Source organism: Prionailurus bengalensis, chromosome B1 (genome assembly GCF_016509475.1).
Source record: "Prionailurus bengalensis isolate Pbe53 chromosome B1, Fcat_Pben_1.1_paternal_pri, whole genome shotgun sequence".
Taxonomy (NCBI): domain Eukaryota; kingdom Metazoa; phylum Chordata; class Mammalia; order Carnivora; family Felidae; genus Prionailurus; species Prionailurus bengalensis.
Window position 1 is genome coordinate 63365411 of NC_057344.1, and position 24961 is coordinate 63390371.

The 24961-nt window shown below is 41.2% G+C and overlaps 1 protein-coding gene and 1 pseudogene across 1 annotated transcript; one reads left to right on the forward strand and one right to left on the reverse strand.

The window, feature by feature from the left end:
* LOC122474853 (tripartite motif-containing protein 60-like) lies at positions 1–10632 on the reverse strand. The gene is made up of 3 exons (XM_043566135.1): positions 9051–10632; positions 8712–8863; positions 1–1960 (listed from the first exon to the last, which is right to left on the reverse strand). The coding sequence occupies exon 3, from the start codon at positions 1671–1673 to the stop codon at positions 258–260; it is 1416 nt and encodes a 471-aa protein (XP_043422070.1). The 5' UTR covers positions 1674–1960; positions 8712–8863; positions 9051–10632; the 3' UTR covers positions 1–257.
* LOC122468844 lies at positions 9230–21741 on the forward strand (annotated as a pseudogene).
* Positions 21742–24961: the final 3220 nt, after the last annotated feature.

Below are 24961 nucleotides of genomic sequence, written 5' to 3' on the forward strand. Positions count from 1 at the left end.
TTATAGGTAATTTCAACAGAAATATTTTATTAAATTTGTTAACTAGCATAATCTTCAAATACTTTATCTTAGAAACTAAAAGCATCTATAAACATCTATAAAATTGGTGTTACTCTCATGTTTTATAGTTGCTTAAAATGAAGGAGAAAAATCTCTTCTGGTTTTCAGCGGTAAACCACAAGAATCCAGAATTGCTGAGACTAAATTTACTAGTTATCCCTAGATACTGAAACAGCATTGTTTCTTTCCCAGGTACTTCATCTTTCATCATCTGTTACTGAAGAGATTTTAAGAGGTTCAGAATCTATTCCAACATAGAAATAGGGACAAACAGCTTCTGTAAAAGAATCATTAAAAGTATAGAGAAGAGATCTATCATTCATATTGTAAAAGGAAACCTCACCCAATTCATAGTCCAAAAAAATGCCAATCTTAGTGGGTCTTACTGTGGGCAGAAGCTGGCTTCTCTTAGGACCCAACATAACATAAATGCTTTCAATATATCTCCCAATTGCCCAGAACCCACCCTCAGCTACTGGCTGATTCCTCCAATTCCTAGGAAAACAGTCTTGACACACTCCCAACGTCCATTTAGGCTTGTTTCCCACTATGACCTCCCAGTAATGCCGGCCAGAACTAAATCTCTTAGAGCCCAGGACAGCAGGGCAGAGGTAAAATCTCCTTGGGTTATAACAAAGGTATTTTCTTCTCTTTCCATAATGCACAGTTTTTCTATCCTCAGAGACAATAAGCCGAGGGTGTGCTGTTTCAAGATCTAGAATCACATCTACTTGAAATGGCTTGATAATTTTGCCCAAGCCAGAGTATTGTGGAGGAAGGCTAAGTCCGTATTTCTTTAATCGGAATAAAAAGAGCTCAGGACGTTTTAGGTTTTGATACCTGTGGTAGATACCTTTCACATGTGTCAGTAACTCCAGTTCCGATTGCCCACACTTGCACTCTACCTCCTTCAGCAGATGTTTTAATGTGGAAACATGGTCTGAAAATGTTACACGGTTGGCATTTAGTTTCGTTAAAATGTCCATCTCTTCATCTTTCATCTGCCTAAGAAGAGCCTCTTGCTGATTTTGCAGAAACAATCGAAGTTGCTCAAATTCAGAAATGATTTCTTCTCTCCTATACTCTACCTTCTTTTTCAGTTCCACAATTTTGCTGGCTTGCAGAGAAATCACTTTTTCAACTCGTTCCACATTGTTCTGCAAGGGCTCAATGCTATATTCTAGAATTTTCCGGTGATAAGAGGCAGCTTTCTTAATGGGGCAAATGTAGTGTTTCTGGTGTTGAACAGAGAGGCTGCACTGTGTACATAAAACCTCTAGGTCCTTCCCGCAAAAAAGGGTCAGAAACTGATTGTGTTTCTCACACACGGAATATTCTTCCTGCCTTTTTCTCTTGCTCCTTCTGACCTGCAGTAGTTTAGCAATTTCAGTCAAATTACTGAGCTGGCGGTTGCTCCGTAAGTTTTTGTTACGAAAGCAAAAACGGCAGACAGGACAGGGGAAGGTATCTTCTAGATCCTTCCACATCATGTTGATGCAGGAGCGACAGAAGTTGTGCCCACAGTTTATAGTCACTGGGTCTTTCAAGTAGTCCAGACAGATGGGGCAGTTAGACTCTTCCTGGAGGTGTACCAGGGCTGTTACAAACTCCATTGAGCAGAGAATGAAGGTGGTGGGTAAGAATGTTCCCCTTGGCAAGGCCTGCCGTAAGCTCAAGACCCAGCGAGTAGATCTCCCCCAGACCTCGAAGCTTTAGGTTCCACTGGCCCAGCTTCTGATGGCAGCCACTGAAGTCTTGCGTAGTGTCCTGTCCTGTAGCTTGAGGGCAAGAAAGATTCACTGATTGCAGCTCTCTCACGGATTAACTCACCTAAATTTAAGATTAATGACTTTCTTCTTCAACAAAGTAGCCACGGGTCCAAGCAAGCAACCATTCATTCCTATGAGTGAGAAAAGTTTTCAGTTATAAAATCTCTTAGACGTGCTATCACAATATAATAATTAATTTAGGCAAGAATCATCAACAACTGCAAAAACTATTATGCGAAATTTCCTGGGTAATGATATATTCACAAAAATCTCAAAATATCACTGTTAACAATTATATGAAAAATAAGTGCCTTTATAATGCAGAATCCTAAAGAATACCTCCTGACCAATGAAGGGATAAACTGATGGCCTGCAATGAGAAAAACATCACTTACGGAGTATTTATGCTCCCCCTGCAAAAAAGGAAAAAGCAATTCCTAAATTTAATCACAAAGATACAATCACTAAAATCCAAACCGCAGAACGTTCCACAAGTCCATGGTCTTAAACTGTATACAATGGCACTGAAGTTTCTTCTACGTTAAGAAACTAAAGAAACAAGTTAAATTTGTGATCTTAGCTTTCTAGAGTCTAGCTAGACATATACATTGCTCTAAAGTGGACAGAGCGTGGCAAAAATATGAATATGGACTATTCATTAGACAACAGTAGCAAAAATCAAACTTCCTGAATTCAACAATTGCCTCATAGCTACATAAGAAGATATCCTACTCTTAGCAAATATGTACTTTAGTACTGAAGGAGTTGTGATCTTTGAATGTTACTCTTAAATATGACTTAAAAAAAGTGGTGGACCTGGGTGGCTCAATCAGTTGAGCATCCAACTCTTCATTTCGGGTCAGGTTATGATCCCAGGGTTGTGGGATTGAGCCCCGTGTCGGGCTCCACTCTGAGTGTGGAGCCTGCTTAAGATTCTCTCTCCTTCTGCCTTTCCCCCCTTGCACTTTCTAAAAAGGAAAAAAAAAAATGTGGGTGGCACGGTTTTGGTATCATGTGGGCGATGGGTGTGTCTATAATAAGGCAGCATGAAAGACACTCATTAGTGATGGAATGGGTTCTATAACTTGATTGTGGTGGCCACTATGTGAATCTACATGTGATAAGTGGCATAAAACTAGACAGTCATTTGACCAAGATCAAATTCCTGGTTTTGATATAGTATTTGGAAACATGGGAATGTGGATGATAGATACATGAAACCTCTCTGTACTGTTTCTCAAAATTCCTGTGAATCTATTATTATTCTAAAGTGTTAAAGTTTTAGAAAAATCACCTTCAGGCTCATCCAGATGTTTAAATCAAAGGGAAGTTGTGTAGTTCATTTTGTAAAGCACTGGGGCATATAATAAATCACTTATATCCCTTGCTTTTTATACTCATTGATTTTCCTGTATATTATTTGTGCATCATCTGCCAACTATTAAGATATATATGGACCTAGTACAGAAGCTTACCCTAGCCCAAGCTGTGTTCAGCTCAAGAGGATTATGGTACTACCCTTCTACCTGGTCAGCCTGCTTCCATTCTTGCATTCTGCATCCATTCGCAATTCAAGTAATAAGAACTTTCTTTGAATATACAACTCCTAACATCTCTTTCTAGTGCTTAAAATCTTCCAGCTTCTGAATGCACTTTAAATCCTCAACATGGTGGGGGCGCCTGGGTAGTTCAGTTGGTTAAGCATCTGACTTTGGCTCAGGTCATGATTTCACGGTTTGTGAGTTTGAGCCCTGAATCAAGATCTCTACGTTCAGCATAGAGCCTGCTTCAGATCCTCTGTCTCCCTCTCTTTCTGCCCCTTCCTTGCTTGCTCTCTCTCTCTCAAAAAAAAATAAACTTAAAAAAAAAATCCTCTAAAAAACTCTAAAAAAAATCCTCAACATGGTATGCAGAGCGCTGTAGGAGACCAAGAACATGGCTTTTTTTTTTTAATGTTTATTTATTTTTGAGAGACAGAGAAAGATAGAGCATGAGCATGGGAGGGGCAGAGAGAGGAGGAGACAATTTGAAGCAGGCTTCAGGCTCTGTCAGCACAGAGCCTGATGTGGGGCTCGAACCCACGAACCGCGGGATCATGACCTGAGCCGAAATTATACAGTTAACCGACTGAGCCATCCAGGCGCCCCAAGAACATGCTTGCTATAAAAGTGGATCCCCCAAACTCAGGGTTCTTTGGCTGTGTCACAAACCCACAGTGTACACAGCATCCAGCTGGTGAGACTTGGGAGAGATGGGAAACTGACACCAACCTGATGCTCATGCTATTGGCTGTGCCAGTGGTAACTGAGTCTTGTCTCTGACCCAGGAGTGTGTCATCTGGCAGCAACCATGAAACATCAACAGGCTAACTTACTCGTTTCAAGTAGGGTAAAATGCTGAGCCTTGACACTTGAGAGTTAAAATCTTCAATTACAGCTGTGAAACTTAAATTTATGAGAATTGAACAGGCTTATCCAAAGTCATAATATTAAATGCTATCAACTACTAGCATACTAAGCCATTAAGCACACTACACTTTTCTGGGTGACATAAGAAATATATATTTGGGGGGCGCCTGGGTGGTGCAGCCGGTTAAGCGTCCGACTTCAGCCAGGTCACGATCTCGCAGTCCGTGAGTTCGAGCCCCGCGTCAGGCTCTGGGCTGATGGCTCGGAGCCTGGAGCCTGTTTCCGATTCTGTATCTCCCTCTCTCTCTGCCCCTCCCCCGTTCATGCTCTGTCTCTCTCTGTCCCAAAAAATAAATAAACGTTGAAAAAAAAAAAAAAAAGAAAGAAATATATATTTGGCCTTTGTCCCAGGTTCCTGACATAGGGCTCTTAACACCCTTGGACTCACCCCATAGTGATAAGGATGGGCTCTGTATGCTAATGAGCTGAGTGATGGCTAAGGACCCCCTAGATAGCTGCAGAAGGGGCAGGCCACCAAAAAGATCCAGGGATGATTAGTGGGTCAGAACCATCAGCCCTATCCTGTATCCTCCTGAGGAGAGGCACAGATGAGATCAAGGTAATCACCCAAGGCCAGTGATTTAATCAACCACGTAAATGTAATGAGACTTAGATAAAAACCAGGTTGGAGAACTTTCAGGTTGGTGAATACATCTAAGCGCATGGGGGTGGCAGGCACTGCCTGACCAGAACAGATGCTCAGTAAGTGCTATTGTGCAGAAAAGAGTGATCATAATAGGCCTAAGACTGCTTGCTGTCCTTAGAAGGGCCTGCTTGCAAGGTTGGCCCTTGGCTTCTATCTGAGAACTTGGATTTTGGAAGGGTTCCCATCCTTCTCTGATAACAATGGCTCACCGAGCCTAAAGTATCAGTATAACTAATGTGGTTTATGCTAGCTACCAGCATTCCTTCTGATAATCTGGAAATTTGATACATCCTAAGCAGAGGCTGACCTCATGACCTGTTTCCAAAGAAAAAATAAGCATCTAAGAGCTTCTCTGATAGACAATTCACACATTATCATAACTTGTTGCTAAAGGAATTAAATGAGTCCTATGTGACTTAACTGGGTAAGAACTGTTGGCTGTTTGCCATGGTCTCCTCCAGACTTCAATTCATGCACCTTTTCCTTTCGCTGATTTTGCTTTGTATCCATTCACTATAATCAGTCATAGCTGTGAGTACATTTTACTCTGAGCCCGGAGTCCTTGTAGCAATGTCTGAATGTAGGGTAGTCTTGGGAACCCATAGACATAAGTATTATTAGAAAATCTTATAAAGTTTCAAAGTGAAGAAAGCTCTTAGAAATCTGACCCAACTGCCTAGATATTTATTATATCATGTAATCTATTAAAGTATATACTATAACATTGTCTTAGTCTAAAAACCACTATATATCTTATTGTTATTGTTAATATATCTTATTATTGTTTCCCCTTTAATGAGTAAAAAAGATGCTAACTGCTCATGGTGGTTCGGCAGAGAAAGTTTGAATAGATTCTAATTGTTTTAAATGTTTATTTATTTGAGAGAGAGAGAGCAAGTGCATGTGTGAGCGGGGGAGAGGTAGACAGAGAGGGAGAGAGAGAATCCCAAGCAGGCTCCATGCTGTCAGAAAAGAACCCGATGCAGGGCTTGATCTCATGACCAAGAAATCTTGACTTGAGCTGAAATCAAGAGTGAGATGCTTAACCAGGTGATCCACCCAGGCGCCCCAGATTCTAATTTTGAAGCAGCAAGGTATTATTACATTAAAAAAATTTTTTTTTATTATATTGCGATTGGAGGATGGCATTATATGTCATTCAAAAATATGCCTCTTTGGCATAAGGATGCCAAATCATAAGGATGATTTTGAACTGATTATTTGGAGAAATAGCAGACACAGAAGCTCTAAAAACAGACCAGAAGCTACCCTTTTGAAAGGGCAATTTACAATAGAATGGGGGCCTGTGCCAAGAAGAGAACTATTACTAGACAACTTTTTCACCTGGGCGGGGCAAACTTCATTTACCAGATACTTTCTCTTTTCAGTGTCCTATGAATTGCCTTCCTCCCCTTTGAAGCCTTAGACCTATATCTCTTTCCTTAGTTCAGGATGAGCTGCCCACTTACACTCACGCTACCTTTTTTGAGTCTCATCTCTTTGTGAATCTCCCTTATGTACAGATGGAGTACATAATTAAATTATTTTCTCCTGGGGCGCCTGGGTGGCTCAGTCGGTTAAGTGGCTGACTTCGGACCAGGTCATGATCTCACGGTCCGTGAGTTCGAGCCCCGCGTCAGGCTCTGGGCTGATGGCTCGGAGCCTGGAGCTTGTTTCAGATTCTGTGTCTCCCTCTCTCTGACCCTCCCCTGTTCATGCTCTGTCTCTCTCTGTCTCAAAAATAAATAAACGCTAAAAAAAAAAAAAAAAAAAATTAAAAAAAAAATTATTTTCTCCTGTTAATTTGCCTTTTATTACAGATGGGGTTTCAGCCAAGAACCTAGAGGGGTAGAGGGATAATTTTCCTCTCCCACACAATAAAAAGAAACATAAAGTAGTGATAATGTGTCTTCAAGTTTTTCTGATATTCCAGTCTAACTTTTCATGAATAACACTGTCACGACGAGAATCCCTAATCTTTGTTTAAAATTCCGTATTTTGGGGCACCTGGCTGGCTCAGTCAGTTAAGTGTCAGACTTCGGCCCAAGTTTGGCCCAGGTAATGACCTCATGGTTCGTGAGTTTGAGCCCCACATTGGGTTCTCTACTGTCAGTACAGAGCCTGCTTCGGATCCTCTGCCCCTACGAGCTCTCTGCCCCTTCCTCACTTTCTCTCTCTCCCTCTCAAAAATAATAAATATTAAAAAATAAATAAAATAAATAAGAGTATTTCAGGGGTGCCTGGGTGGCTCTTAGTTAAGTGTTCAACTCTTGATTTTGGCTCAGGTCATAATCCCAGGGTCGTGGGATCCCAGAGCCCTGTGTCAGGCTCTGCACTGAGCGTCATTAAGACAGCTTGGGATTCTCTATCTCCCTCTCTCTCTCTGCCCCCACCCCACTTAGACTCATGCGTCCTCTCTCTCAAAATAAATAAACATTAAAAATAAATAAGTAAATAAATAAAAAGAATATTTCAGGGGCACCCGGGTGGCTCACTCGGTTGAGAGGCCGACTCTTGATCTTGGCTCAGGTCATGATCTCACAGTTCATGGGACTGAGCCGCGGGTAAGGCTTTACACTGATATGCGAGCCTACTTGGGATTCTCTCTCCCTCATTCTCTGCCCCTTCCCCATTCATGCTTTCGCTCTCTCAAAAATAAACATGAAAAAAAGGTTTTTTTTTCCCCTGTGAGCACAAGCGGGGGAGAAGCAGACAGAGGGAGACACAGAATCTGAAGCAGGCTCCAGGCTCCGAACTGTCAGCACAGAGCCTGACTCGGGGCTGGAACCCACGTACCGTGAGGTCATGACCTGAGCCCAAGTCGAACCCCTAACCCACGGAGCCACCCAGTCGCCCCTGAAAAAAAAATTTAAGAGTATTTCATTTAACGTTTATTTTTGAAGGGGAGAGAGACAGAAGGTGAGTGGAGGAGGGGCAGAGAGAGAGGAAAATACTGAATCGGAAGCAGCCTCCAGGCTCTGAGCTGTCAGTCAGCCCAGAGCCTGGCACAGGGCTCAAACTCATGATCCGTGAGATCATGACCTGAGCTTAAGTCGGTAAGCGTATTTCATTTAAAATAAAAAGGACGTGGGTGGTGTTCCTGCACAGATCTAGATTCCCAGTGGGTCCTCCCCTCTGCACATACTTATGTACTCTAACTCCCCTTCCAGACTCAAGCCATGAGATGAAATAAACACCTTTGGGGCCATTTTCCCAGTGCAAGCTACAAAGAGCCTGCTATTGTGACTACTGCCTTCTACTCTATCCCTTCAATCAGTTCCATAACTCTACAGCAAGCCTCTTTCATTACTTGTATGAATAATAAGACTTAGAGGGCACCAACATCTGGGGCATACTCTCATTTCCTGGCTCCACACATCTTTTGGTCATAGCACAGATCATACTTGTGGTTTTACATTCTTTTTTTTGTTAATGACATGGGAGTTTATGGTTCATGGTCTGAATTCTTCTCTATTTTTTCTCAAAGCTGTATTACCTTCTCTAATTCTTGTGGCTGCTGAAAAATATTGGCTAGTATGAACTCAATAAAAAAAAAAAAATGTTAGGCTAATAAACTAAATTTGTAGTAGATCCTCAGCTCTCAAGATTTGACCCCTGCGACTTGAAATGATGTTTAACATACCAGAGCCTCACCTTACAGTTAAAAAAAAAGGAAAATTCCGTACCTACAAGGCCTACAAATGAGGAGCAAAGGATGACACTGACTATGTCAGGGAGGTGCTGGCACTGTGGGTTGGAGGTTCTTACCTTCACACCCCAACAATCCTTCTTTGGAGATCACGTGGCCACTTTGCAACTTGAAAACTGTCGTCCCGGTAAAAATCTCATGTAACGCAGTCATACCACCTCCATGACGACTACATGGATTTAAGCTGAGGCAGGCCCAGGATCCTGTATTTCTTTAAAAAAAAAAAAAAAATTGGGGGGGGGGGGGCACTTGTAAGGAGATTCCTGTAGTTCTCAAAGAGTCTTGCAAGAATCTGAGAGACCCAGTCGTGCACAAGCACCCCCACATATGGAGCCCAGAAGAGGCCCAGTAAGCCCTTGCTCAGCTAAGCCTCAGGATGAAAGGCCCTTCCTGCTTACCTGCAGCAAGCGGTTCAGCGGCTCAAGCAAGGCTCTGCGCACTCGCACACGGTTCAAAGACAGGCTGGCCACAGATTAACGACCCCAACATCCCCCCGGCAGAGCGCGGTTTCCTGCGTCAGAGACTCACATTTGTTCCGTGCTGTGATTGGCCTGTTCCCCCGGAAGTGGTGGCAGCTATGGGCCTGCGCATGTGCATGCTCGATGACCCTGCTGGAGGGGGAGAATGGGAAGAGATCCTGAGGGTAGCTGGAGGTTGTAAGGCTAAGTGATTAAAGGCATTAGTCCCAATTTAACTCGAGTTGCTAATATTTATATTCCTGTGACAAACTTGAGAGCCAAAATAAGGCCAAACCATACAGCAGGCGGTTTTTAAAATCTTCGATACCCCACCCTCCTCCCAGACTGTGAAGGAGTGAGGAGTTCTGCTGTAACCACTTCATCTAGCGTGGGATTACTGAGATTACTTGTCGTAGGTGAGGGTGTAGTTAGCGTTGAAAAAACAATCCTCTTTGGATCAATTTGCATCTCAGTGAGTGCTTGGGTGGGTCTGTCCCACCCTGTAGGAGGATTATGCCCCACCAACTCAGGCTCACCCAGGTCTCTCCTTGAAGTTCTTCTTAAGGTGAATTAGTTGGACAACTTGATAAAGTCTTCAAGGCTGAAGGATCAGTAACTAAGTACTTCTGAACTCATAAATTAGCACCCAAGTGGGACCGAAAGAGGTATTTGCAGAAGAAATAATAAAGTTAAGGTATTACTTTCAATTGAAATCAGACGGCTGGATTCTCAAACGAATAGCCTACTGTCATGTGGTCATCATCCAGATGTCCCACATATACTTCTCATATATATTTTTGGTCTTTGTGCATGGTTTCTGTCTCACAGCCCCTGAAACACTTGTACCTTTGCGGGTGATAAGAGTAATGGAAGTATCTTCTGTTGTAATGCTTAGTCTCTTGTCTTCAGTTCCTTCAGCGTGTAAAGGTGAAATGGGTGTTTTGTTATTCATAACAAGCTCAACCATAACTGATTTTATGGCAGCGAGGTGACTTTTAGAAATTCCCTAAAGATCTTGGGGTGGCAGGGCTGGTTGCCAGAGGAACTGACCAAGGATGGAGGGTTGGAATATACAGTCCCACCCCTGATTTCTGGCGATGGGGGGAGAGGCTGGAGCGTGAATCAGTCACCAATGACCAATAATCGCGAAGCAGTGAAGCTTCCACAAAAACCCAAAGAAGGAGGGGAGTTTGGAAAGCTTGCAGGTTGGTAAGCCAGAGGTTCACCAGCCACCATGCTGGGCCCCAAACTCTGAAAGGACAGAAGCTCTTTTGGAATCTTGCCCTATTCATCCCTTCATTGGCTGTTGATTTGTATCTTTCAGTAGCCTTTAGATATAAACCAGTGAGTAAATACATGTAAACCAGTGAGTATTTTTAGCTAACAAGTTGAAGAAAACATATTGGGGGGATAGCAATGGAGGGGGAAGCACACCCTAAAGCTCTCCAAAGAACATTTATTACATTTTTAATATTTCCCATTTAGACATTTACCCAAGTGTGCAACACATTTTAAAATAGAATGAACTTGGGGCACCTGGGTGGCGCAGTCGGTTAAGCGTCCGACTTCAGCCAGGTCACGATCTCTCAGTCCGTGAGTTGGAGCCCCGCGTAGGGCTCTGGGCTGATGGCTCAGAGCCTGGAGCCTGTTTCCGATTCTGTGTCTCCCTCTCTCTCTCTGCCCCTCCCCCGTTCATGCTCTGTCTCTCTCTGTCCCAAAAATAAATAAACGTTGAAAAAAAAAATTAAAAAAAAAAAATAGAATGAACTGTATGTGAGGACATGGACTACCTCCTAGATAAAATATTCAAAGAAAAATTTACAGGATACACAGGATGCTCCCATTTCTTAAATACATATACCCAAACTCATGCAATATATATTCTCATATGAGTAGGTTATTTGGAAGGTTTGCACAAGAAGCTGTTCCAGGTAATGTCCAGATTCCAGGGAATGGACCAGAACACATGAAGTCACTGTGTAGCCATTTTCACACATGAATTGTTTTCATGACATTCAGTAGACAATTTTAATTTTAAAGAAGTTTCACAGCAATATTTTTGGGTGCAGGTATTTGTGTTCCTGATTAAAGGAAAATCTTTTCACTCTGTTATGTGCTCTCTTCATGAGGTCAATAATGCTTGTTTTGTTCTTAGTTTTTTCCTCACTTTTTGTGATGTTAGTAGGCATACTGGTCATTGCCTAAACTTTTTAATAAATTTGGGATTGTAAAATAATGGTTTCTGCTTTTTTATTTATTTTTATTTTATTTTATTTTATTTTATTTTATTTTATTTTACTTTACTTTACTTTATTTTATTTTATGTTATTTTATTTTATTATTTTTAGGTTGGCTCCATGCCCAATATGGGGCTTGAATTGATCACAACCCTGAGATCAAGAGTCAGATGTTCTACCAACTGAGCCAGCCAGGTGCCCCTGCCTTATTTTATTTTACTAAATGTTTATTTATGTATTTTGAGAGAGAGAGAGAGAGAGAGAGAGCACATGAGCAGGGGATGGGCAGAGAGAGGGAGACAGAAAATCCCAAGCAGGCTCCACGCTGTCAGCACAGAGCCCAGCCCGGGGCTCAAACACACACACTCTGAGATCATGACCTGAGCCAAAATCAAGAGTTGGAGACTTAATCGACTGAGTTACCCAGGTGCCCTGCCCCTACCTTATTTTAAAAACTAGTGGAATATATCTTTGGTAGTAATTTTCCTTATTATTTTGCCAACATGAAGTGCTGTTCATGTCACGAAGGAAGAATAAATGTTTCACTGGACATCCTTTAAAATTTTTTTTTAATGTTTATTTATTTTTGACAGAGAGAGAGAGTGAGAGACAGACCATGGGGGCGGGGGGGTTGGGCAGAAAGAGTCAGAGACACAGAATTCAAAACAGGCTCCAGGCTCTGAGCTGTCAGCACAGAGCCTGACATGGGGCCTGAACTCACAGACAGTGAGATCCTGATCTGAGCTGAAGTCGGACGCTCAACTGACTGAGCCACCCAGGTGCCCATGAGCATCCTTTTAAAAAGGGACTATCTTGAAGACATCCAGGTGGCCAACCGACACATGAAAAAATGCTCAACATCACTCATCATCAGGGAAATACAAATCAAAACCACAATGAGATACCACCTTACACCTCTCAGAATGGCTCACATTAACAACTCAGACAACAACAGATGTGGATGTGGACAACAGCAGGGATGTGGAGAAAGAGGCTCTCTTACACTGCTGGTGGGAATGCAAGCTGGTGTAGCCACTCTGGAAAACAGTATGCAGGTTCCTCAAAAAATTAAAAACAGAACTACCTTAGGACCCAGCAATTGCACTATTAGGTATTTATCCAAGGGATACAGGTATCCTCTTTTGAAGGGGCACATGCTAGGTATTTATCCAAGGGATACAGGCATGCTGTTTCGAAGGGGCACATGCACCCAATGTTTATAGTAGCACTATCCACAATAGCCAACGTATGGAAAGGGCCCAAATGTCCATCAATGGATGAATGGATAAAGAGGTAGTATATACATACCATGGAGTATTACTCGGCAATCAAAAAGAATGAAATCTTGCCATTTGCAACTACGTGGATGGAACTAGAGGGTATTATGCTAAGCGAAATTAGAGAAAGACAAATATATGACTTCACTCATATGAGGACTTTAAGACACAGAATAGATAAACACAAGGGAAGGGAAGCAAAAGTAATATAAAAACAGGGAGGGGGACAAAAACATAAGAGACTCTTACATATGGAGAACAAACAGAGGGTTACTAGAGGGACTGTGGGAAGGGGGATGGGCTAAATGGGTAAGGGACATTAAGGAATCTACCCTTGAAATCATTGTTGCACTATATGCTAACTAACTTGGATGTAAATTTAAAAAAATAAAATAAAAATAAATAAATAAAAATAAAAAGGGAATATCTTGTCCCTAGGAACAATATAGTACTTGCAATTTGGGTTCTTTTCTGACCAACAGGACTCCATAGTGACCTTCAATTCATGTGGGCCAGTAAATACAGGAAGATTAGTTATCTGGAGATCTGTGGCTCTTCTTGGGAAGATTCCTCTGGAAATAAAGGAAAAGAGCAGAACCAAACTTCAGGGACTGTAGCTTACTATGTACTGATTTCAAAAGGAGAATTTGAGGATTCACCAGCTTCTCGTTTTTCCTTAGCTCCTGGAGAACCAGCCCCACCTCACCAGCCCCTGACGTTTTTGAAAATGTTTTCCAGTTTGTTGTGAAATAATTGACATACATCACTGTGTAAGTTTAAGGTATACAGCATGAGGTTTGATTCACATATATTGTGAAATCAGTCCTTTTTTAAGATGGAAACCTCAGAAAGAAACCCACTCTGCACAATGACCTATAAAGCCAACCTGCGCAGCTCCAAGCAGAGGCCAGCTGCCCCATCTGCCTGGATTATCTGAGAGACCCAATGACCCTTGACCACAGGCACAACTTCTGTGGCTCCTGCATCCACTAGTGCTGGGAAGACCTATAAGACATGTCCCCTGTTTCATCTGTCTCCACCACTGCCCTGACAGGGACTTAAAGAGGAACACCCACTTTTGTCCCGTGTATGATATTGTTAAGCAGCTTCCCACCACAAGGAACAAAAAGGAAGAGAGACTAAGCGGAAAGAGTTAGGGGTCCCTGGAAAAAGAAAGAGGAGACTTGGCTTTGAGACCTAAGAAAGGACATTTTAGGCCTCCGGCCATTGTATGATCTTTGCCTGACTTGCTCGAGCACACTTCTTGCGGAACTTCCTAGGAGGTGTCGGAATTACAAAGAAATGCAAAAACCTCAGTAGTTAAGGATTTTAAGGGAACAAAGAAAATGCAAAAACAGTCTCTACCTAGCTGGGAAATAACCTAACCGTAACCGAGATGATAAATCAATGGTAAAAACTCCCAGTGCAGTTTCAAAAGCAAAGATTTATCTAACACATGTTCTTGGGTCGTTTTTTGCAGGATTTAACCCCCTTTGAACACTCAAATACCAGACTAACTGGAGCAGAGAATTGATGACGCTGACCCTTGCTGGCCCTTGTAACTTCAATCAGCTAGGACCTGGACTCTGTCAATTTAGGATGTCTTTTGCCCCAATCCTTTCTTCTTTTTTTTCTTTTAAGTTTATTTTTATTTATCTTGAGAGAGAGATAAAGAGCAACAGGGGGAAGACTTTTGCCCAACTTCTATACTGAACTCTCCTTTGCCCAGCCCCTTCATGAATATGCATGAACCCCTAACTTAAAACTTCCCTAATTTTGTTGTTTGGGGAAACACGGCTTTGGGAAACATCCCTGGTGTTCTCTTGTTGCAGGTAAAACCCTTTCTTTTCCTTATCCTTTGGCTTGTTTGTGTCTTTTGGCTCAATACCCACCAAGAGGCAAACCCAGTTTCCACTAACAAAACTCTTGTGTGAGAAGTGCAGATTCTGGCTGTGTTCTGTGAGAAGGATCTGGAGCTATTGTGTCCCCAGTGCAGGGTCTCCTCTGACCTCCAGGACCACACCCTGACACCCACTGAGCAAGCTGCAGCTGGTTACAAGGAAGCAGTTCAAAGGCTACAGTGAGCCCCTGAAGAAGCAGGTTGAAAATGTTGAAAGGCAGTTAGAAATCCAAGTCTCAAAAGTACTTGCCTTAAGGTGGAAGGTGAAAAAGTAGAGGGGGGAATTACACTCTGAATATGAAGAACTACAGCATTTTACTGGAAGAGGAATAGGATGCCCTTTTTTAAAATTTATTTTTGATGGAAAAGAAGGATCTTGAAGAATAACTAATTGAAAACAAAGGCCATTATTCAGATCATAGTTCCAATCCTAAAAGAAAAAGAAAACGAAACAAAACAACAACTGCCAGAGTCCAGCTCCAGCAGGTCCAGGGGTTCCCGAAGGATGAGCGGGGTCGACGAAAATAACAAATAACAAAATAACAAAAATAACAAAATAACAGCTTGTTAGACTGGCCGCTTTATTGTGGCAAACGTGGCATTATATTTGTTAGCAATTTCCTTGTAGCGGTCATCTATGTTTCTCAGCTTTACCTAATTCTAAAAATGTTCCTTTGTGCAATCACCCATTAAGGAACATCATGGTTATTTTCTTGTAACGTTCCCTCCTGCGCTTTGCTTATTGATTAATTTCTTCATATTATTTTCATCATGTGTCTACATTTATTTATAGTTTATAAAGCGTTTGCTTCGCTATTTTCGTGAAAGGTCCTCTAACTCTCAACACCTCAAGTGGAACATTTACAGAGACATGACTTCTTAATTGTTCCTTTGAGCCATTTGCGGTACAAGGACCAAAAGTATTCCCTTTGGTCCGGGGTGCTGGGAGGGAGCCAAGAGGGCCCTGGGAACCCAGCCTTATGCGCTCCCAGAGAGACAATGTATACCTAGGAACTAATGAACCATTCTGTACCCTAACCCACCAGGTCCAGTTACCATCTTGAAAGCCTCCTGGGGGCCAAGTGGGCCTAGAGGTTGGAGTAACTTGTATCCATAGATACATTCCTTTGTTGCCGGAATGGGGATTTTTAACCCATTAGTCCTCCTCCTTGGCTGGGAAATATATGGGGCTATCTTTCCTTTAGGTAGGGGACGGGTAGGCAGGGGTGGTACCGGTTGCATATAAGGTTTCTTTTTTGTCCTGGGGGTCATCCCCAGAAAATATCCCCGAGTTTGCCCCCATTGGTTTATTTTGAATCATCAATGCCAGTTGGACCATGGGGATGGCCATGATGAGGAAGAGAAGGGATACCAGTAGCTTCCCATTCGGAGGATCGCTATGCGTTGCCCTTCTGCCAACCACTCAGGCTGTGCCATCGGGAAGTCTGGATGGATAGGCTCCCGGCAAACAACAATGCTATGTGAAATAGCAAAGAAGTGTGTCCAGGCAGACTTATATTTACTGATAGGTATTGGACATATACATACATAACAGACATAAAAACCTAAAAACTCCTGAAGTTTTTTATATTAATTAAAGAGAGTTATCTCTTTCACATTTTTGTCCTGAAAAAATATTATCAACACATTAAGGTGGATTTAACACTAGATCCTAAAACTGCCCATAGACTTATGTCAGAAGACAAAACAAGTACGAAATATGGAAAGACACAAACTTTCCATATAATCCCAACACATCTACTTTTTACCCTACTGTCCTGAATTTTGGAGGGTTTGATGTTGAGGGGCAGATAGAAAGAGGCCCTATGGATTTTCCATAGGTTTGTTCAGACTCTTCTTCAGAAATGCTTTTGCAGAAGTGCCTGGGTGCTTAAGTGAGTTAAGCATCTGACTTTGATTCAGCTCATGATCTCACGGTTTGTGAGTTGGAGCCCTGCATCAGTCTCTGTTCTGACAGCTCAGAGCCTGGAGCCCACTTCAGATTCTGTGTCTCCCTCTCTCTCTGCCCCTCCCCCACTCATGCTCTGTCTCTCTCTCTCTCTCTTTCTCTCAAAAATAAATGAACATTTAAAAAAAATGCTTTTACATCCTTATCACCAAAGAGATACTGCTGGCAAACTCAGGATTCAAGTGGGGGTCCAAAACACATGGACTGGCTTTTTCTGGATCATGAGTTGGAGAGGTCTCATTTTTTAATATGAGTAATATAGGTCTTATATTTATACCTTCACCGATACTTTCACACAAAAACTTTGGCCTGACATCTCTATTGGACCTACTTCAAACTCTCTTACTATCTGTCAAATCACAGATGAGTTGTGAACTCGTTGGAACCCTGTATGTTGTTATATTTTCTTTCTGTACTATGGAATGTCCTTAAGATAATGTATAATCTCTGTTATGTTTTGGATAACATGATTTCAAGAGTTAGTGTTTTATGTTTTCAACATCAAGAGAGTCACTTTTTATTCTTCTATATCAATAACTAATGAGAATATAGAATTTGTATTGTTTCATGGAAATGACAAGGGAATCAACTAGAAATTGCAATTTTGCAGTTCTAAAAGCAAAGACTTCAAATTGAGCATGTTTTATTTACCATTCACGTTTTATCAATGCCAGTAAATGTACTTTATGACTTCACCTCATGTTATATATACACGTGTCCTGTAAATTCAACAGTTTGTTAAGTGTCTTAGAAGTCCATGTTGACAATGGTTGGAAGACACAGATTTAGGCAGAAGTCTTCAGCCTTCTGCTTTGTTGGAGAAATGGAAATCAGGAAGAACTTGGAAGTGTTTAGACCATTATTTAAAAACTCACTTCGTATAGAAGAATCCCAGAAAGAGATTAGGAGGGTGTATTTCACAAAATGGAAATTGAATCAGTTGTATGGGATCCTCCAAAAAGGGCTGACAAAATTCTCTTTTCACACAATAAACCAAGACAGAACTGAGTAGCTAAGTTTAATAACTAAGACATTTGCAGAGTTGGGTGACTAATCTTCCTAACTAATTCATAGGTGTCAAATTTACACTCTAGCAAAATTTATAAAATTTGAGTAAAAGAAAAATTATAATGCTGTTTTTCTCCTGAAATTTACTCATTTAGGGGGCGCCTGGGTGGCTCAGTTGGTTGGGCATCTGACTTCAGCTCAGGCCATGATCTCACGGTCCACGGGTTCGAGCCCCATGTCAGGCTCTGTGCTGACAACTCAGAGCCTAGAGCCTGCTTCAGATTCTGTGTCTCTGTCTCTCTCTGCCCCTCCCCTGCTCATTCTCTCTCTCTCTCTCTCTCTCTCTCTCTCTCTTTCTCCCCCCATCTCAAAAATAAATAAACATTTAAAAAAAAAGATTAAAAAAAAAAGAAATTTACTCATTTAAATTGCATACATTTTTATATCATATTATATTTATTATATTATATTATATTATATTATATTATATTATATTATGAGAGTGAGAGCAAGGAAGCAAGGAAGAGGGGCAGAGGGGGAGAGAGAGAGAGAGAGAGAGAGAGAGAGAGAGAGAGAGAATCTTAAGCAGTTCCCATACCCAGCATGGAGCCCAATGCAGGGTTTGATCCCACAATCCTGGGATCATGACCTGAGCCAAAATCAAGAGTTGGATGCTCAACCTACTGAGCCACCCAGATACCCCAAAATGGCATATATTTTAGTGTTCAGTCTACTTGTCTCATATTTCATACTACATGACCAGTGATTAACTCATAATAATTATATCTTAAATTATGGAATAGATGTGTGTGCTGTTTTACTACTCATAACTCTGTTATTTTAGGAAAGCAAAGGATAAAAGTTTTGAGAACTCTTTTTATAAAAATATAATTAATTTCTCTAGTAGTCAGCATTTCAATCATATTTTCCCCCAGTTTTTAAGATATAATTGATTTATAGTCTATATAAGTTTAAGGTATTCAACATAATTTACATATATTATGTAAATATATTACATATATTATGAACTGATTACCATGGTAAGTTTAGTTAATATCTATCATCAACTCTCTCTTAACTCTCAAATATATCCTACAGCCGTGTCAGCTATAGTCATCAGGATGCACATTTCATCTCCAGCACTTATGTACCTTATACGTTTGTACCTTTGACCACCTTCCTCCACCTTCCTCCCTCCCCGCCACCCCTTCTCTGGTAACTACAAGTCTGATCTTGTTTTCTATGACTTTGGATTTTTTTTTTTTTTTTTTGGTTAAGATTTCACTTGTAAATGAGATCCTATAGTATTTGCCTTTCTCCATCTGATTTATTTCAGACACAGCGTAATGCTCTCAAGTTTCATCCATGTTGTCACAAATGTGTCACATGTGATACAAATGTCACTAAATCTTTTTTTAGTGACTGGATAATATTCCGTTGTGTGTGTGTGTGTGTGTGTGTGTGTATCCAGGAAGGGACTGCCTCTCCTTTGGTTACTTAATCCCTAGAGAGAACAAACAATTTGCCTGAGACTCTGGCTTTGATATGTAAACCAACCACTTCTGAGACCAGTCCAGCATCAAGCCTGCTTTTATTAGGGCTCTTGAAGCTCTGAACACTGCCCCTGAAATCACCCCAGGTACTGGACAAAGAGAAACCACCCCTATCCGAAGGCACCAATCCTAAACCTGTTCAGCTGCATCACCCATTCATTCCCTTGAAAACTCCAATAAAGGCTCAAGCCTAGGCTTTTTCTATTGCCTCCTGACTAACCCTGGTAATTCTGCATGACTCTGCATGATGTGGTATGCCCTCTCCTCTTGACAAATGTAAATAATAAACTATCTTTTCAATGGTAGCTGTTTCCTGATGGAAACAACAGTTGGCCTCATGTGTTGGCCATATGTGAGTAAAGTCAAAGCTTTCCATTTTTCTCAATGTAACAGCCCTGGCCAGAGTCAGATGTACCCAGCATATACTGGGGTAGGGTGGGGGCAGTCATTTCACTGATGAATGAGAATATCTCTTTAACTCTGACTGGGAATAATATATTCAATAGAAGAGAAGAAGTAATCTCTAAGGGAAAGAATGGACACATTCTACCAAATTAATTTTTTTCATAAAAAATATATATATGAAGACTAAACAGGGAAGCTATAAATCAAAGATGATATCAGCAGTGTATATGATTAAAGATTCATTTCTAGAACATTTTTTTTAATGTTTTATTTATTTTTGGGACAGAGAGAGACAGAGCATGAGCAGGGGAAGGGCAGAGAGAGAGGGAGACACAGAATCCGAAGCAGGCTCCAGGCTCTGAGCTGTCAACACAGAGCCCGAGGCAGGGCTCGAACTCACAAACCTCGAGATCATGACCTGAGCCGAAGTCGGACGCTCAACTGACTGAGCCACCCTGGCGCCCCAATTTCTAGAACATTTCAAAATTTTTTATTGGTCTATAAGAAAAAGAAAACCTATTATAGATTGAACATGTGTTTCTCCCCAAAATTCAAATGTTGAGCCCTTACTTGGAATATGATGGTACTTGGAGGTGGGGCTTTTGGAAGTTAATTAGGTTTAGATAAGGTCATGATGGTGAAGCCCTCACAATGGGATTAGTCCTCCAATAAGAGGAGAGAAACCTGTTGCACCTGGAAAGGCCATTTGCACAGAGAGTAAGAAGGTGGCTGGCCATCACCAAGCCAGGAAGAGGGCCCTCCCTAAAACCAGAGCATGTTAGCACCCTGATCTCAGATTTCTAGCTTCCAGAGCTATGAGAAGTAAATGCGTAAGCCATCTGGCATATGGTATTTTGTTATAGCAGCTGGAGCTAAGACAAAACCTGATATAAAAATGGGTATATTATAGAAGGTATATCAGAGTAGAGAAATCATTAATACTCCACAAAAAAATAAAAAGACGATGAAGTTCATTAGTAATCAGGAGATTATAATTTAAAACTGCAGCGTGACAGAGGACCTGCGGGGCACCCACTTTGGCCGCCTCTCTGGCTCCCTTGGTGTCTGACCGTGTGTTTAGTCCTGCACCCTGGGGAAGCGGGACGATTGGGTGGCCTGTATGGCCCGATAGCAGTGGCCAGATCAGGGATCCAATCCAGTCTTCAGGGCCAACAATCCAAGATTATCTGAATCGATCAAGGCCTACCTGGGAAGAAGTAAAAGAACAGCTGGAGGGATACCTGGGTGGCTCAGTCAGTTAAGCATCTGAGTTCGGCTCGGGTCATGATCTCACAGTTCGTGAGTTCAAGTTCCGCATCCAGTTCTGTGCCGACAGCTCAGAGCCTGGAGCCTGCTTCAGACTCTGTGTCTTCCTCTCTCTCTGCCTCTCCCCGATTTGTGCGTGTGCGCGTGTGCTCTCTCTGTCTCTCTCTTTCTCAAAAATAAATATTAAAAAAATGAAAAGAAAAGAACAGCTAGAGAAGAAAAAGAAAGACCCTAAGACATTGGCTGAATTTGAAGAAACAATGAATGAGAACTTGAAGAAAGAACTAGAAAAACACAGGGAAAAATTATTAAGTGGCAGTGAGAGCTCATCCAAAAACAGACAGAAAAAGAAAAGAGAAAAGAAGAAATCTGGTAGGTACTCGTCGTCTTCTTCACCAAGCTCTGATTCTTCCAGCAGTTCTTCAGATGCTGAAGATGAAGATGAAAAACAAGGAGAAAGAAATAAGAGAAAAAGAAGAACCATTCCCGTAAATCTTCCGAAAGCTCCATGTCAGAAACGGAATCGGACAGTAAGGATAGTTTAAACAAAGAAAAAGAAGTCAAAGGATCCAACTGAGAAAGGAAAGGACATTAAAGGAGTCAGCAGGAAAAGAAAGATGTATCCTGGAGATACACCTTTATCATCTGAGTCCTTATCAGAATCAGATCATACTGAAGAAGTACTAGCATGGGAGGGTGGGGGAGAAGGTAATATGGGTGCTGGACATCGAGGAGGGCACTTGTTGGGACGAACACTGGGTGTTGTATGTAAGTGATGAACCATGGGAATCTACACCAAAAACCAAGAGCACACTGTACACACTATATGTTAGCCAATTTGACAATAAATTATATTTAAAAATAAATAAATAAAATAAAATATGCCAGCAATAAATAAATAAATAAATAAATAAATAAATGAAATATCCCGGCAAATAAATAAATAAGAAGTATGAGCAAAAAAGAAGAAACGCAGTGAAGAATGAGAAAAAGAAAAAACAAAAAAGAAAAAGAACCATAAGACACAGTGAGAAGGGGCGTCTGGGTGGCTCAGTCGGTTTAGCATCCAGCTTCAGCTCAGGTCATGATCTCGCGGTCCGTGAGCTCGAGCCCCGCGTCGGGCTCCGTGCTGACAGCTCAGAGCCTGGAGCCTTCTTCGGATTCTGTAACTCCTTCTCTCTCTGCCCCTCTGCCTCTCGCTGTCTGTCTCTCTCTCTCTCAAAAGTAAATAAACATTAAAGGAACACTGTGAGAAGAAAAAGAAGGCTCCTAGTTCAAGTCCTGACTCACCATAACATTAAGAAAAATCAGGATTCCCTTACAAAGTGCAATGTCTAAGAAAATTTCAACTGTGAAAATTATGACATAATTACTAAAATGCATGAATTTTCTTGTCTTTACAATTATTCCTGGACTGTTCAGTAGCCACTCAGATGCCGTTGTGTGAAAGGGCCGTAACTGTTGCCTGCTGCTTGAACATCTGTTTTTTTTCTCTTCCAGTGCTTAACGACTCTGGGAGATAATACATTGCAGTTGCACTACTGGCTAAGATATTTGGGGATAAAGTTAATATTTTTGACTAGAAGTATCTAATGATAAATCAACAGAAATCGAATCTGGATATATCATTAAGATATAATCAGAAATGATCAGATGACTCTAGTTAACATTTTGAAATAGGGATTACATTGATGTTTCAAAATCCTTACTTTGTAGATAAGCATATTTTAGTTTTCTCCTCTTAAATACTTTTTTACCTGGGAAGGAGCTTTTAGGGTGGGGAGGGGTGGTTCGCAATCTTTCTCTTTAGCTAGCAGAATAGCGTGCCTTTTCTCTTCGTACATCCTATGTTTGTGGACACAGTAGCCACGCTTCATGGGGAGGTCAGAGCTGTGGGTACAGCAGTCTTGCCCTTAGACATCCTTGGACTCTTGTCATTTGCTGCTTTCAATGAACCAGAGTGACAGCCCTTTGCAGCACGACAAAGCCCCAAAAGCTCTGGGATTTATCTCCGCTTCAATGATACTGTATTTTTTTTTTATTTTTTTTAACGTTTATTTATTTTTGAGACAGAGAGAGACAGAGCATGAACAGGGGAGGGTCAGAGAGAGGGAGACACAGAATCTGAAACAGGCTCCAGGCTCTGAACTGTCAGCACAGAGCCCAACGCGGGGCTCAAACTCATGACCGCGAGATCATGACCTGAGCCAAAGTCGGCCGCTTAACCGACTGAGCCACCCAGGTGCCCCGATACTGTATTTTTTTTAGCATTAGAATGTGTTACAGCATTTGAATTAATTTTGACTATGCTCTGGCTTTGGAGAGGAATCATTGCAAATAGACACTGGTACTTTTTGCACTTGACAGCGAAATGTTCTAAAATGCATGTTTTATGCTGTTAGTTTTAACGAGTCAGGAAAATTTTATGCACCCGGTGATCGTTATTTTATTTCTGTATGCCTTTTGTTTAGGCTGCCGGGTTTAGCTTTTATTAACTCCTTATTCTTGCTACCTAAAATCCATACTGTGTTTAATGGCATGCTTCCCGAGATACTTAGCATGTAAAAAAGCAGGCTTTTGACTTTTTTTTTTTCTTTAGACAGCTTCGTATTGAAGCTGAGACTTACCATAAACAAGATGAGTGGCAGGCCTGGGATGCTGTGTCTTGTTACATGAAGCTATTGCCAGAATCTTAGTGAATATAACATTTGAGAAATTTGTCTTTGTATATTCATAACAAATAATGACAATTTAAATGAGAATTACATTATTGCTCTTCCTGTGTCATATTTTTTTTATTTTTAAAAACAAATTTTTAATGTTTATTTATTTTTGAGAGAGAGACAGAAACCAAGCTCAAGCAGGGAGAGTTCAGAGAGGGAGGGAGACGCAGAATCCGAAGCAGACTCCAGGCTCTGAGCTGTCGGCACAGAGCCCGACACGGGGCTGGAACTCACAGACCGTGAGATCATGACCTGAGCTGAAGTCAGACACTTAACCGACTGAGCACCCAGGCACCCTTTTCCCTGTGTCATCTTTTACAAAGATTTTGTGCTTCATTTCCACTGCTGAATTGTTTACTAGTAACGTTAAAAGGAATTGATAAATCATTTTCGCTTTACATTTTTTATATAATCAGGTAACATGAAATATAATTTGATGTACAATTTTACCTGTTACAGAGGACATGCTAATTATAGTGGTATATGCACAAAACATTTTGGCATGACAAGGAGCCGAATAAATAGCTATTTTACTTAAAAAATAATAAATAAAAATAAGATAAAATTACAGTGTGATAGCATTCACACCATTCAGCTAAGCAGCATTCAAAAGAGTGGCGATACCTGTATTAATCATCAAGGCGGTCAAACAAAAGACCACAGACCTTTACTTTCTCCCAGTTCTGGAGGCCAGGAGTCCAAATCAAGGTGTTGTGGGTTCGTTTGCTTCAGAGGCCTCTCTCTTTGGCTTGCCAATGGCCTGCTTATGCCTGTGTCTTCACATGGCTTTTTCTATGTACCCATGCATCCACAATGCCTCTTCCTGTTCTTATAAGAACACAATCATATTGGACTTTGCCTAAGTTACCCATTGTAAGCTCATTTCTCAGTTCTGTATATTGAAGATAATAATAGTTGCTGCTTCAGAAGTTAGCTACAGAGATTCAATTGTTTGTTTGTTTATTTATTTATTTATTTATTTATTTTTCAATTAGATTTTTAGACAAACACTTGAAACAGCACATATAACGTGGTTAGTCAGTAAAATGTAGCTATGTCACCCAAGTCCAAGCTTCCTCTGCTCACACTACATGACAAGCCAATAAGTCAAGAGGCAAGATGCCAGGGGCAAAGCAAGTGACTTTATCTGGAAAGCCAGCAAACCTGTGAGATGGCAGACTATTGTCCCAAAGAACCATCTCCCTCCCGCATGAAATTTGAGCTTCTTTTATGTTAGGAAAAGTGGGAAGGGGAGGGAGCCAAAAGATGACTGACCTCTGATTATATCTGAGGAAGGTGTGTAAGTTCTTTGTCTCTAGTCAATTGACCTTATTGTAGAGGAATCTAGTCATATCATTTCTGTGAATCTTAAATATAGCATAGTCATTTCTACATGTACTCCCTTATCTCCTTGGGTGAGATATATTTCAGGTGAAAAGCAGAAGTTTGCAAATCTTAGCTGCAACATGTCTATATGCAGGGCCAAGTAGAAGTTTCTAAGCTCCAGGGCACA

What these genes read in the sequence shown, in the direction of transcription:
- LOC122474853 (XM_043566135.1), bottom strand. Translation starts at nt 1,673, where the DNA reads ATGGAGTTTGTAACAGCCCTGGTACACCTCCAGGAAGAGTCTAACTGC.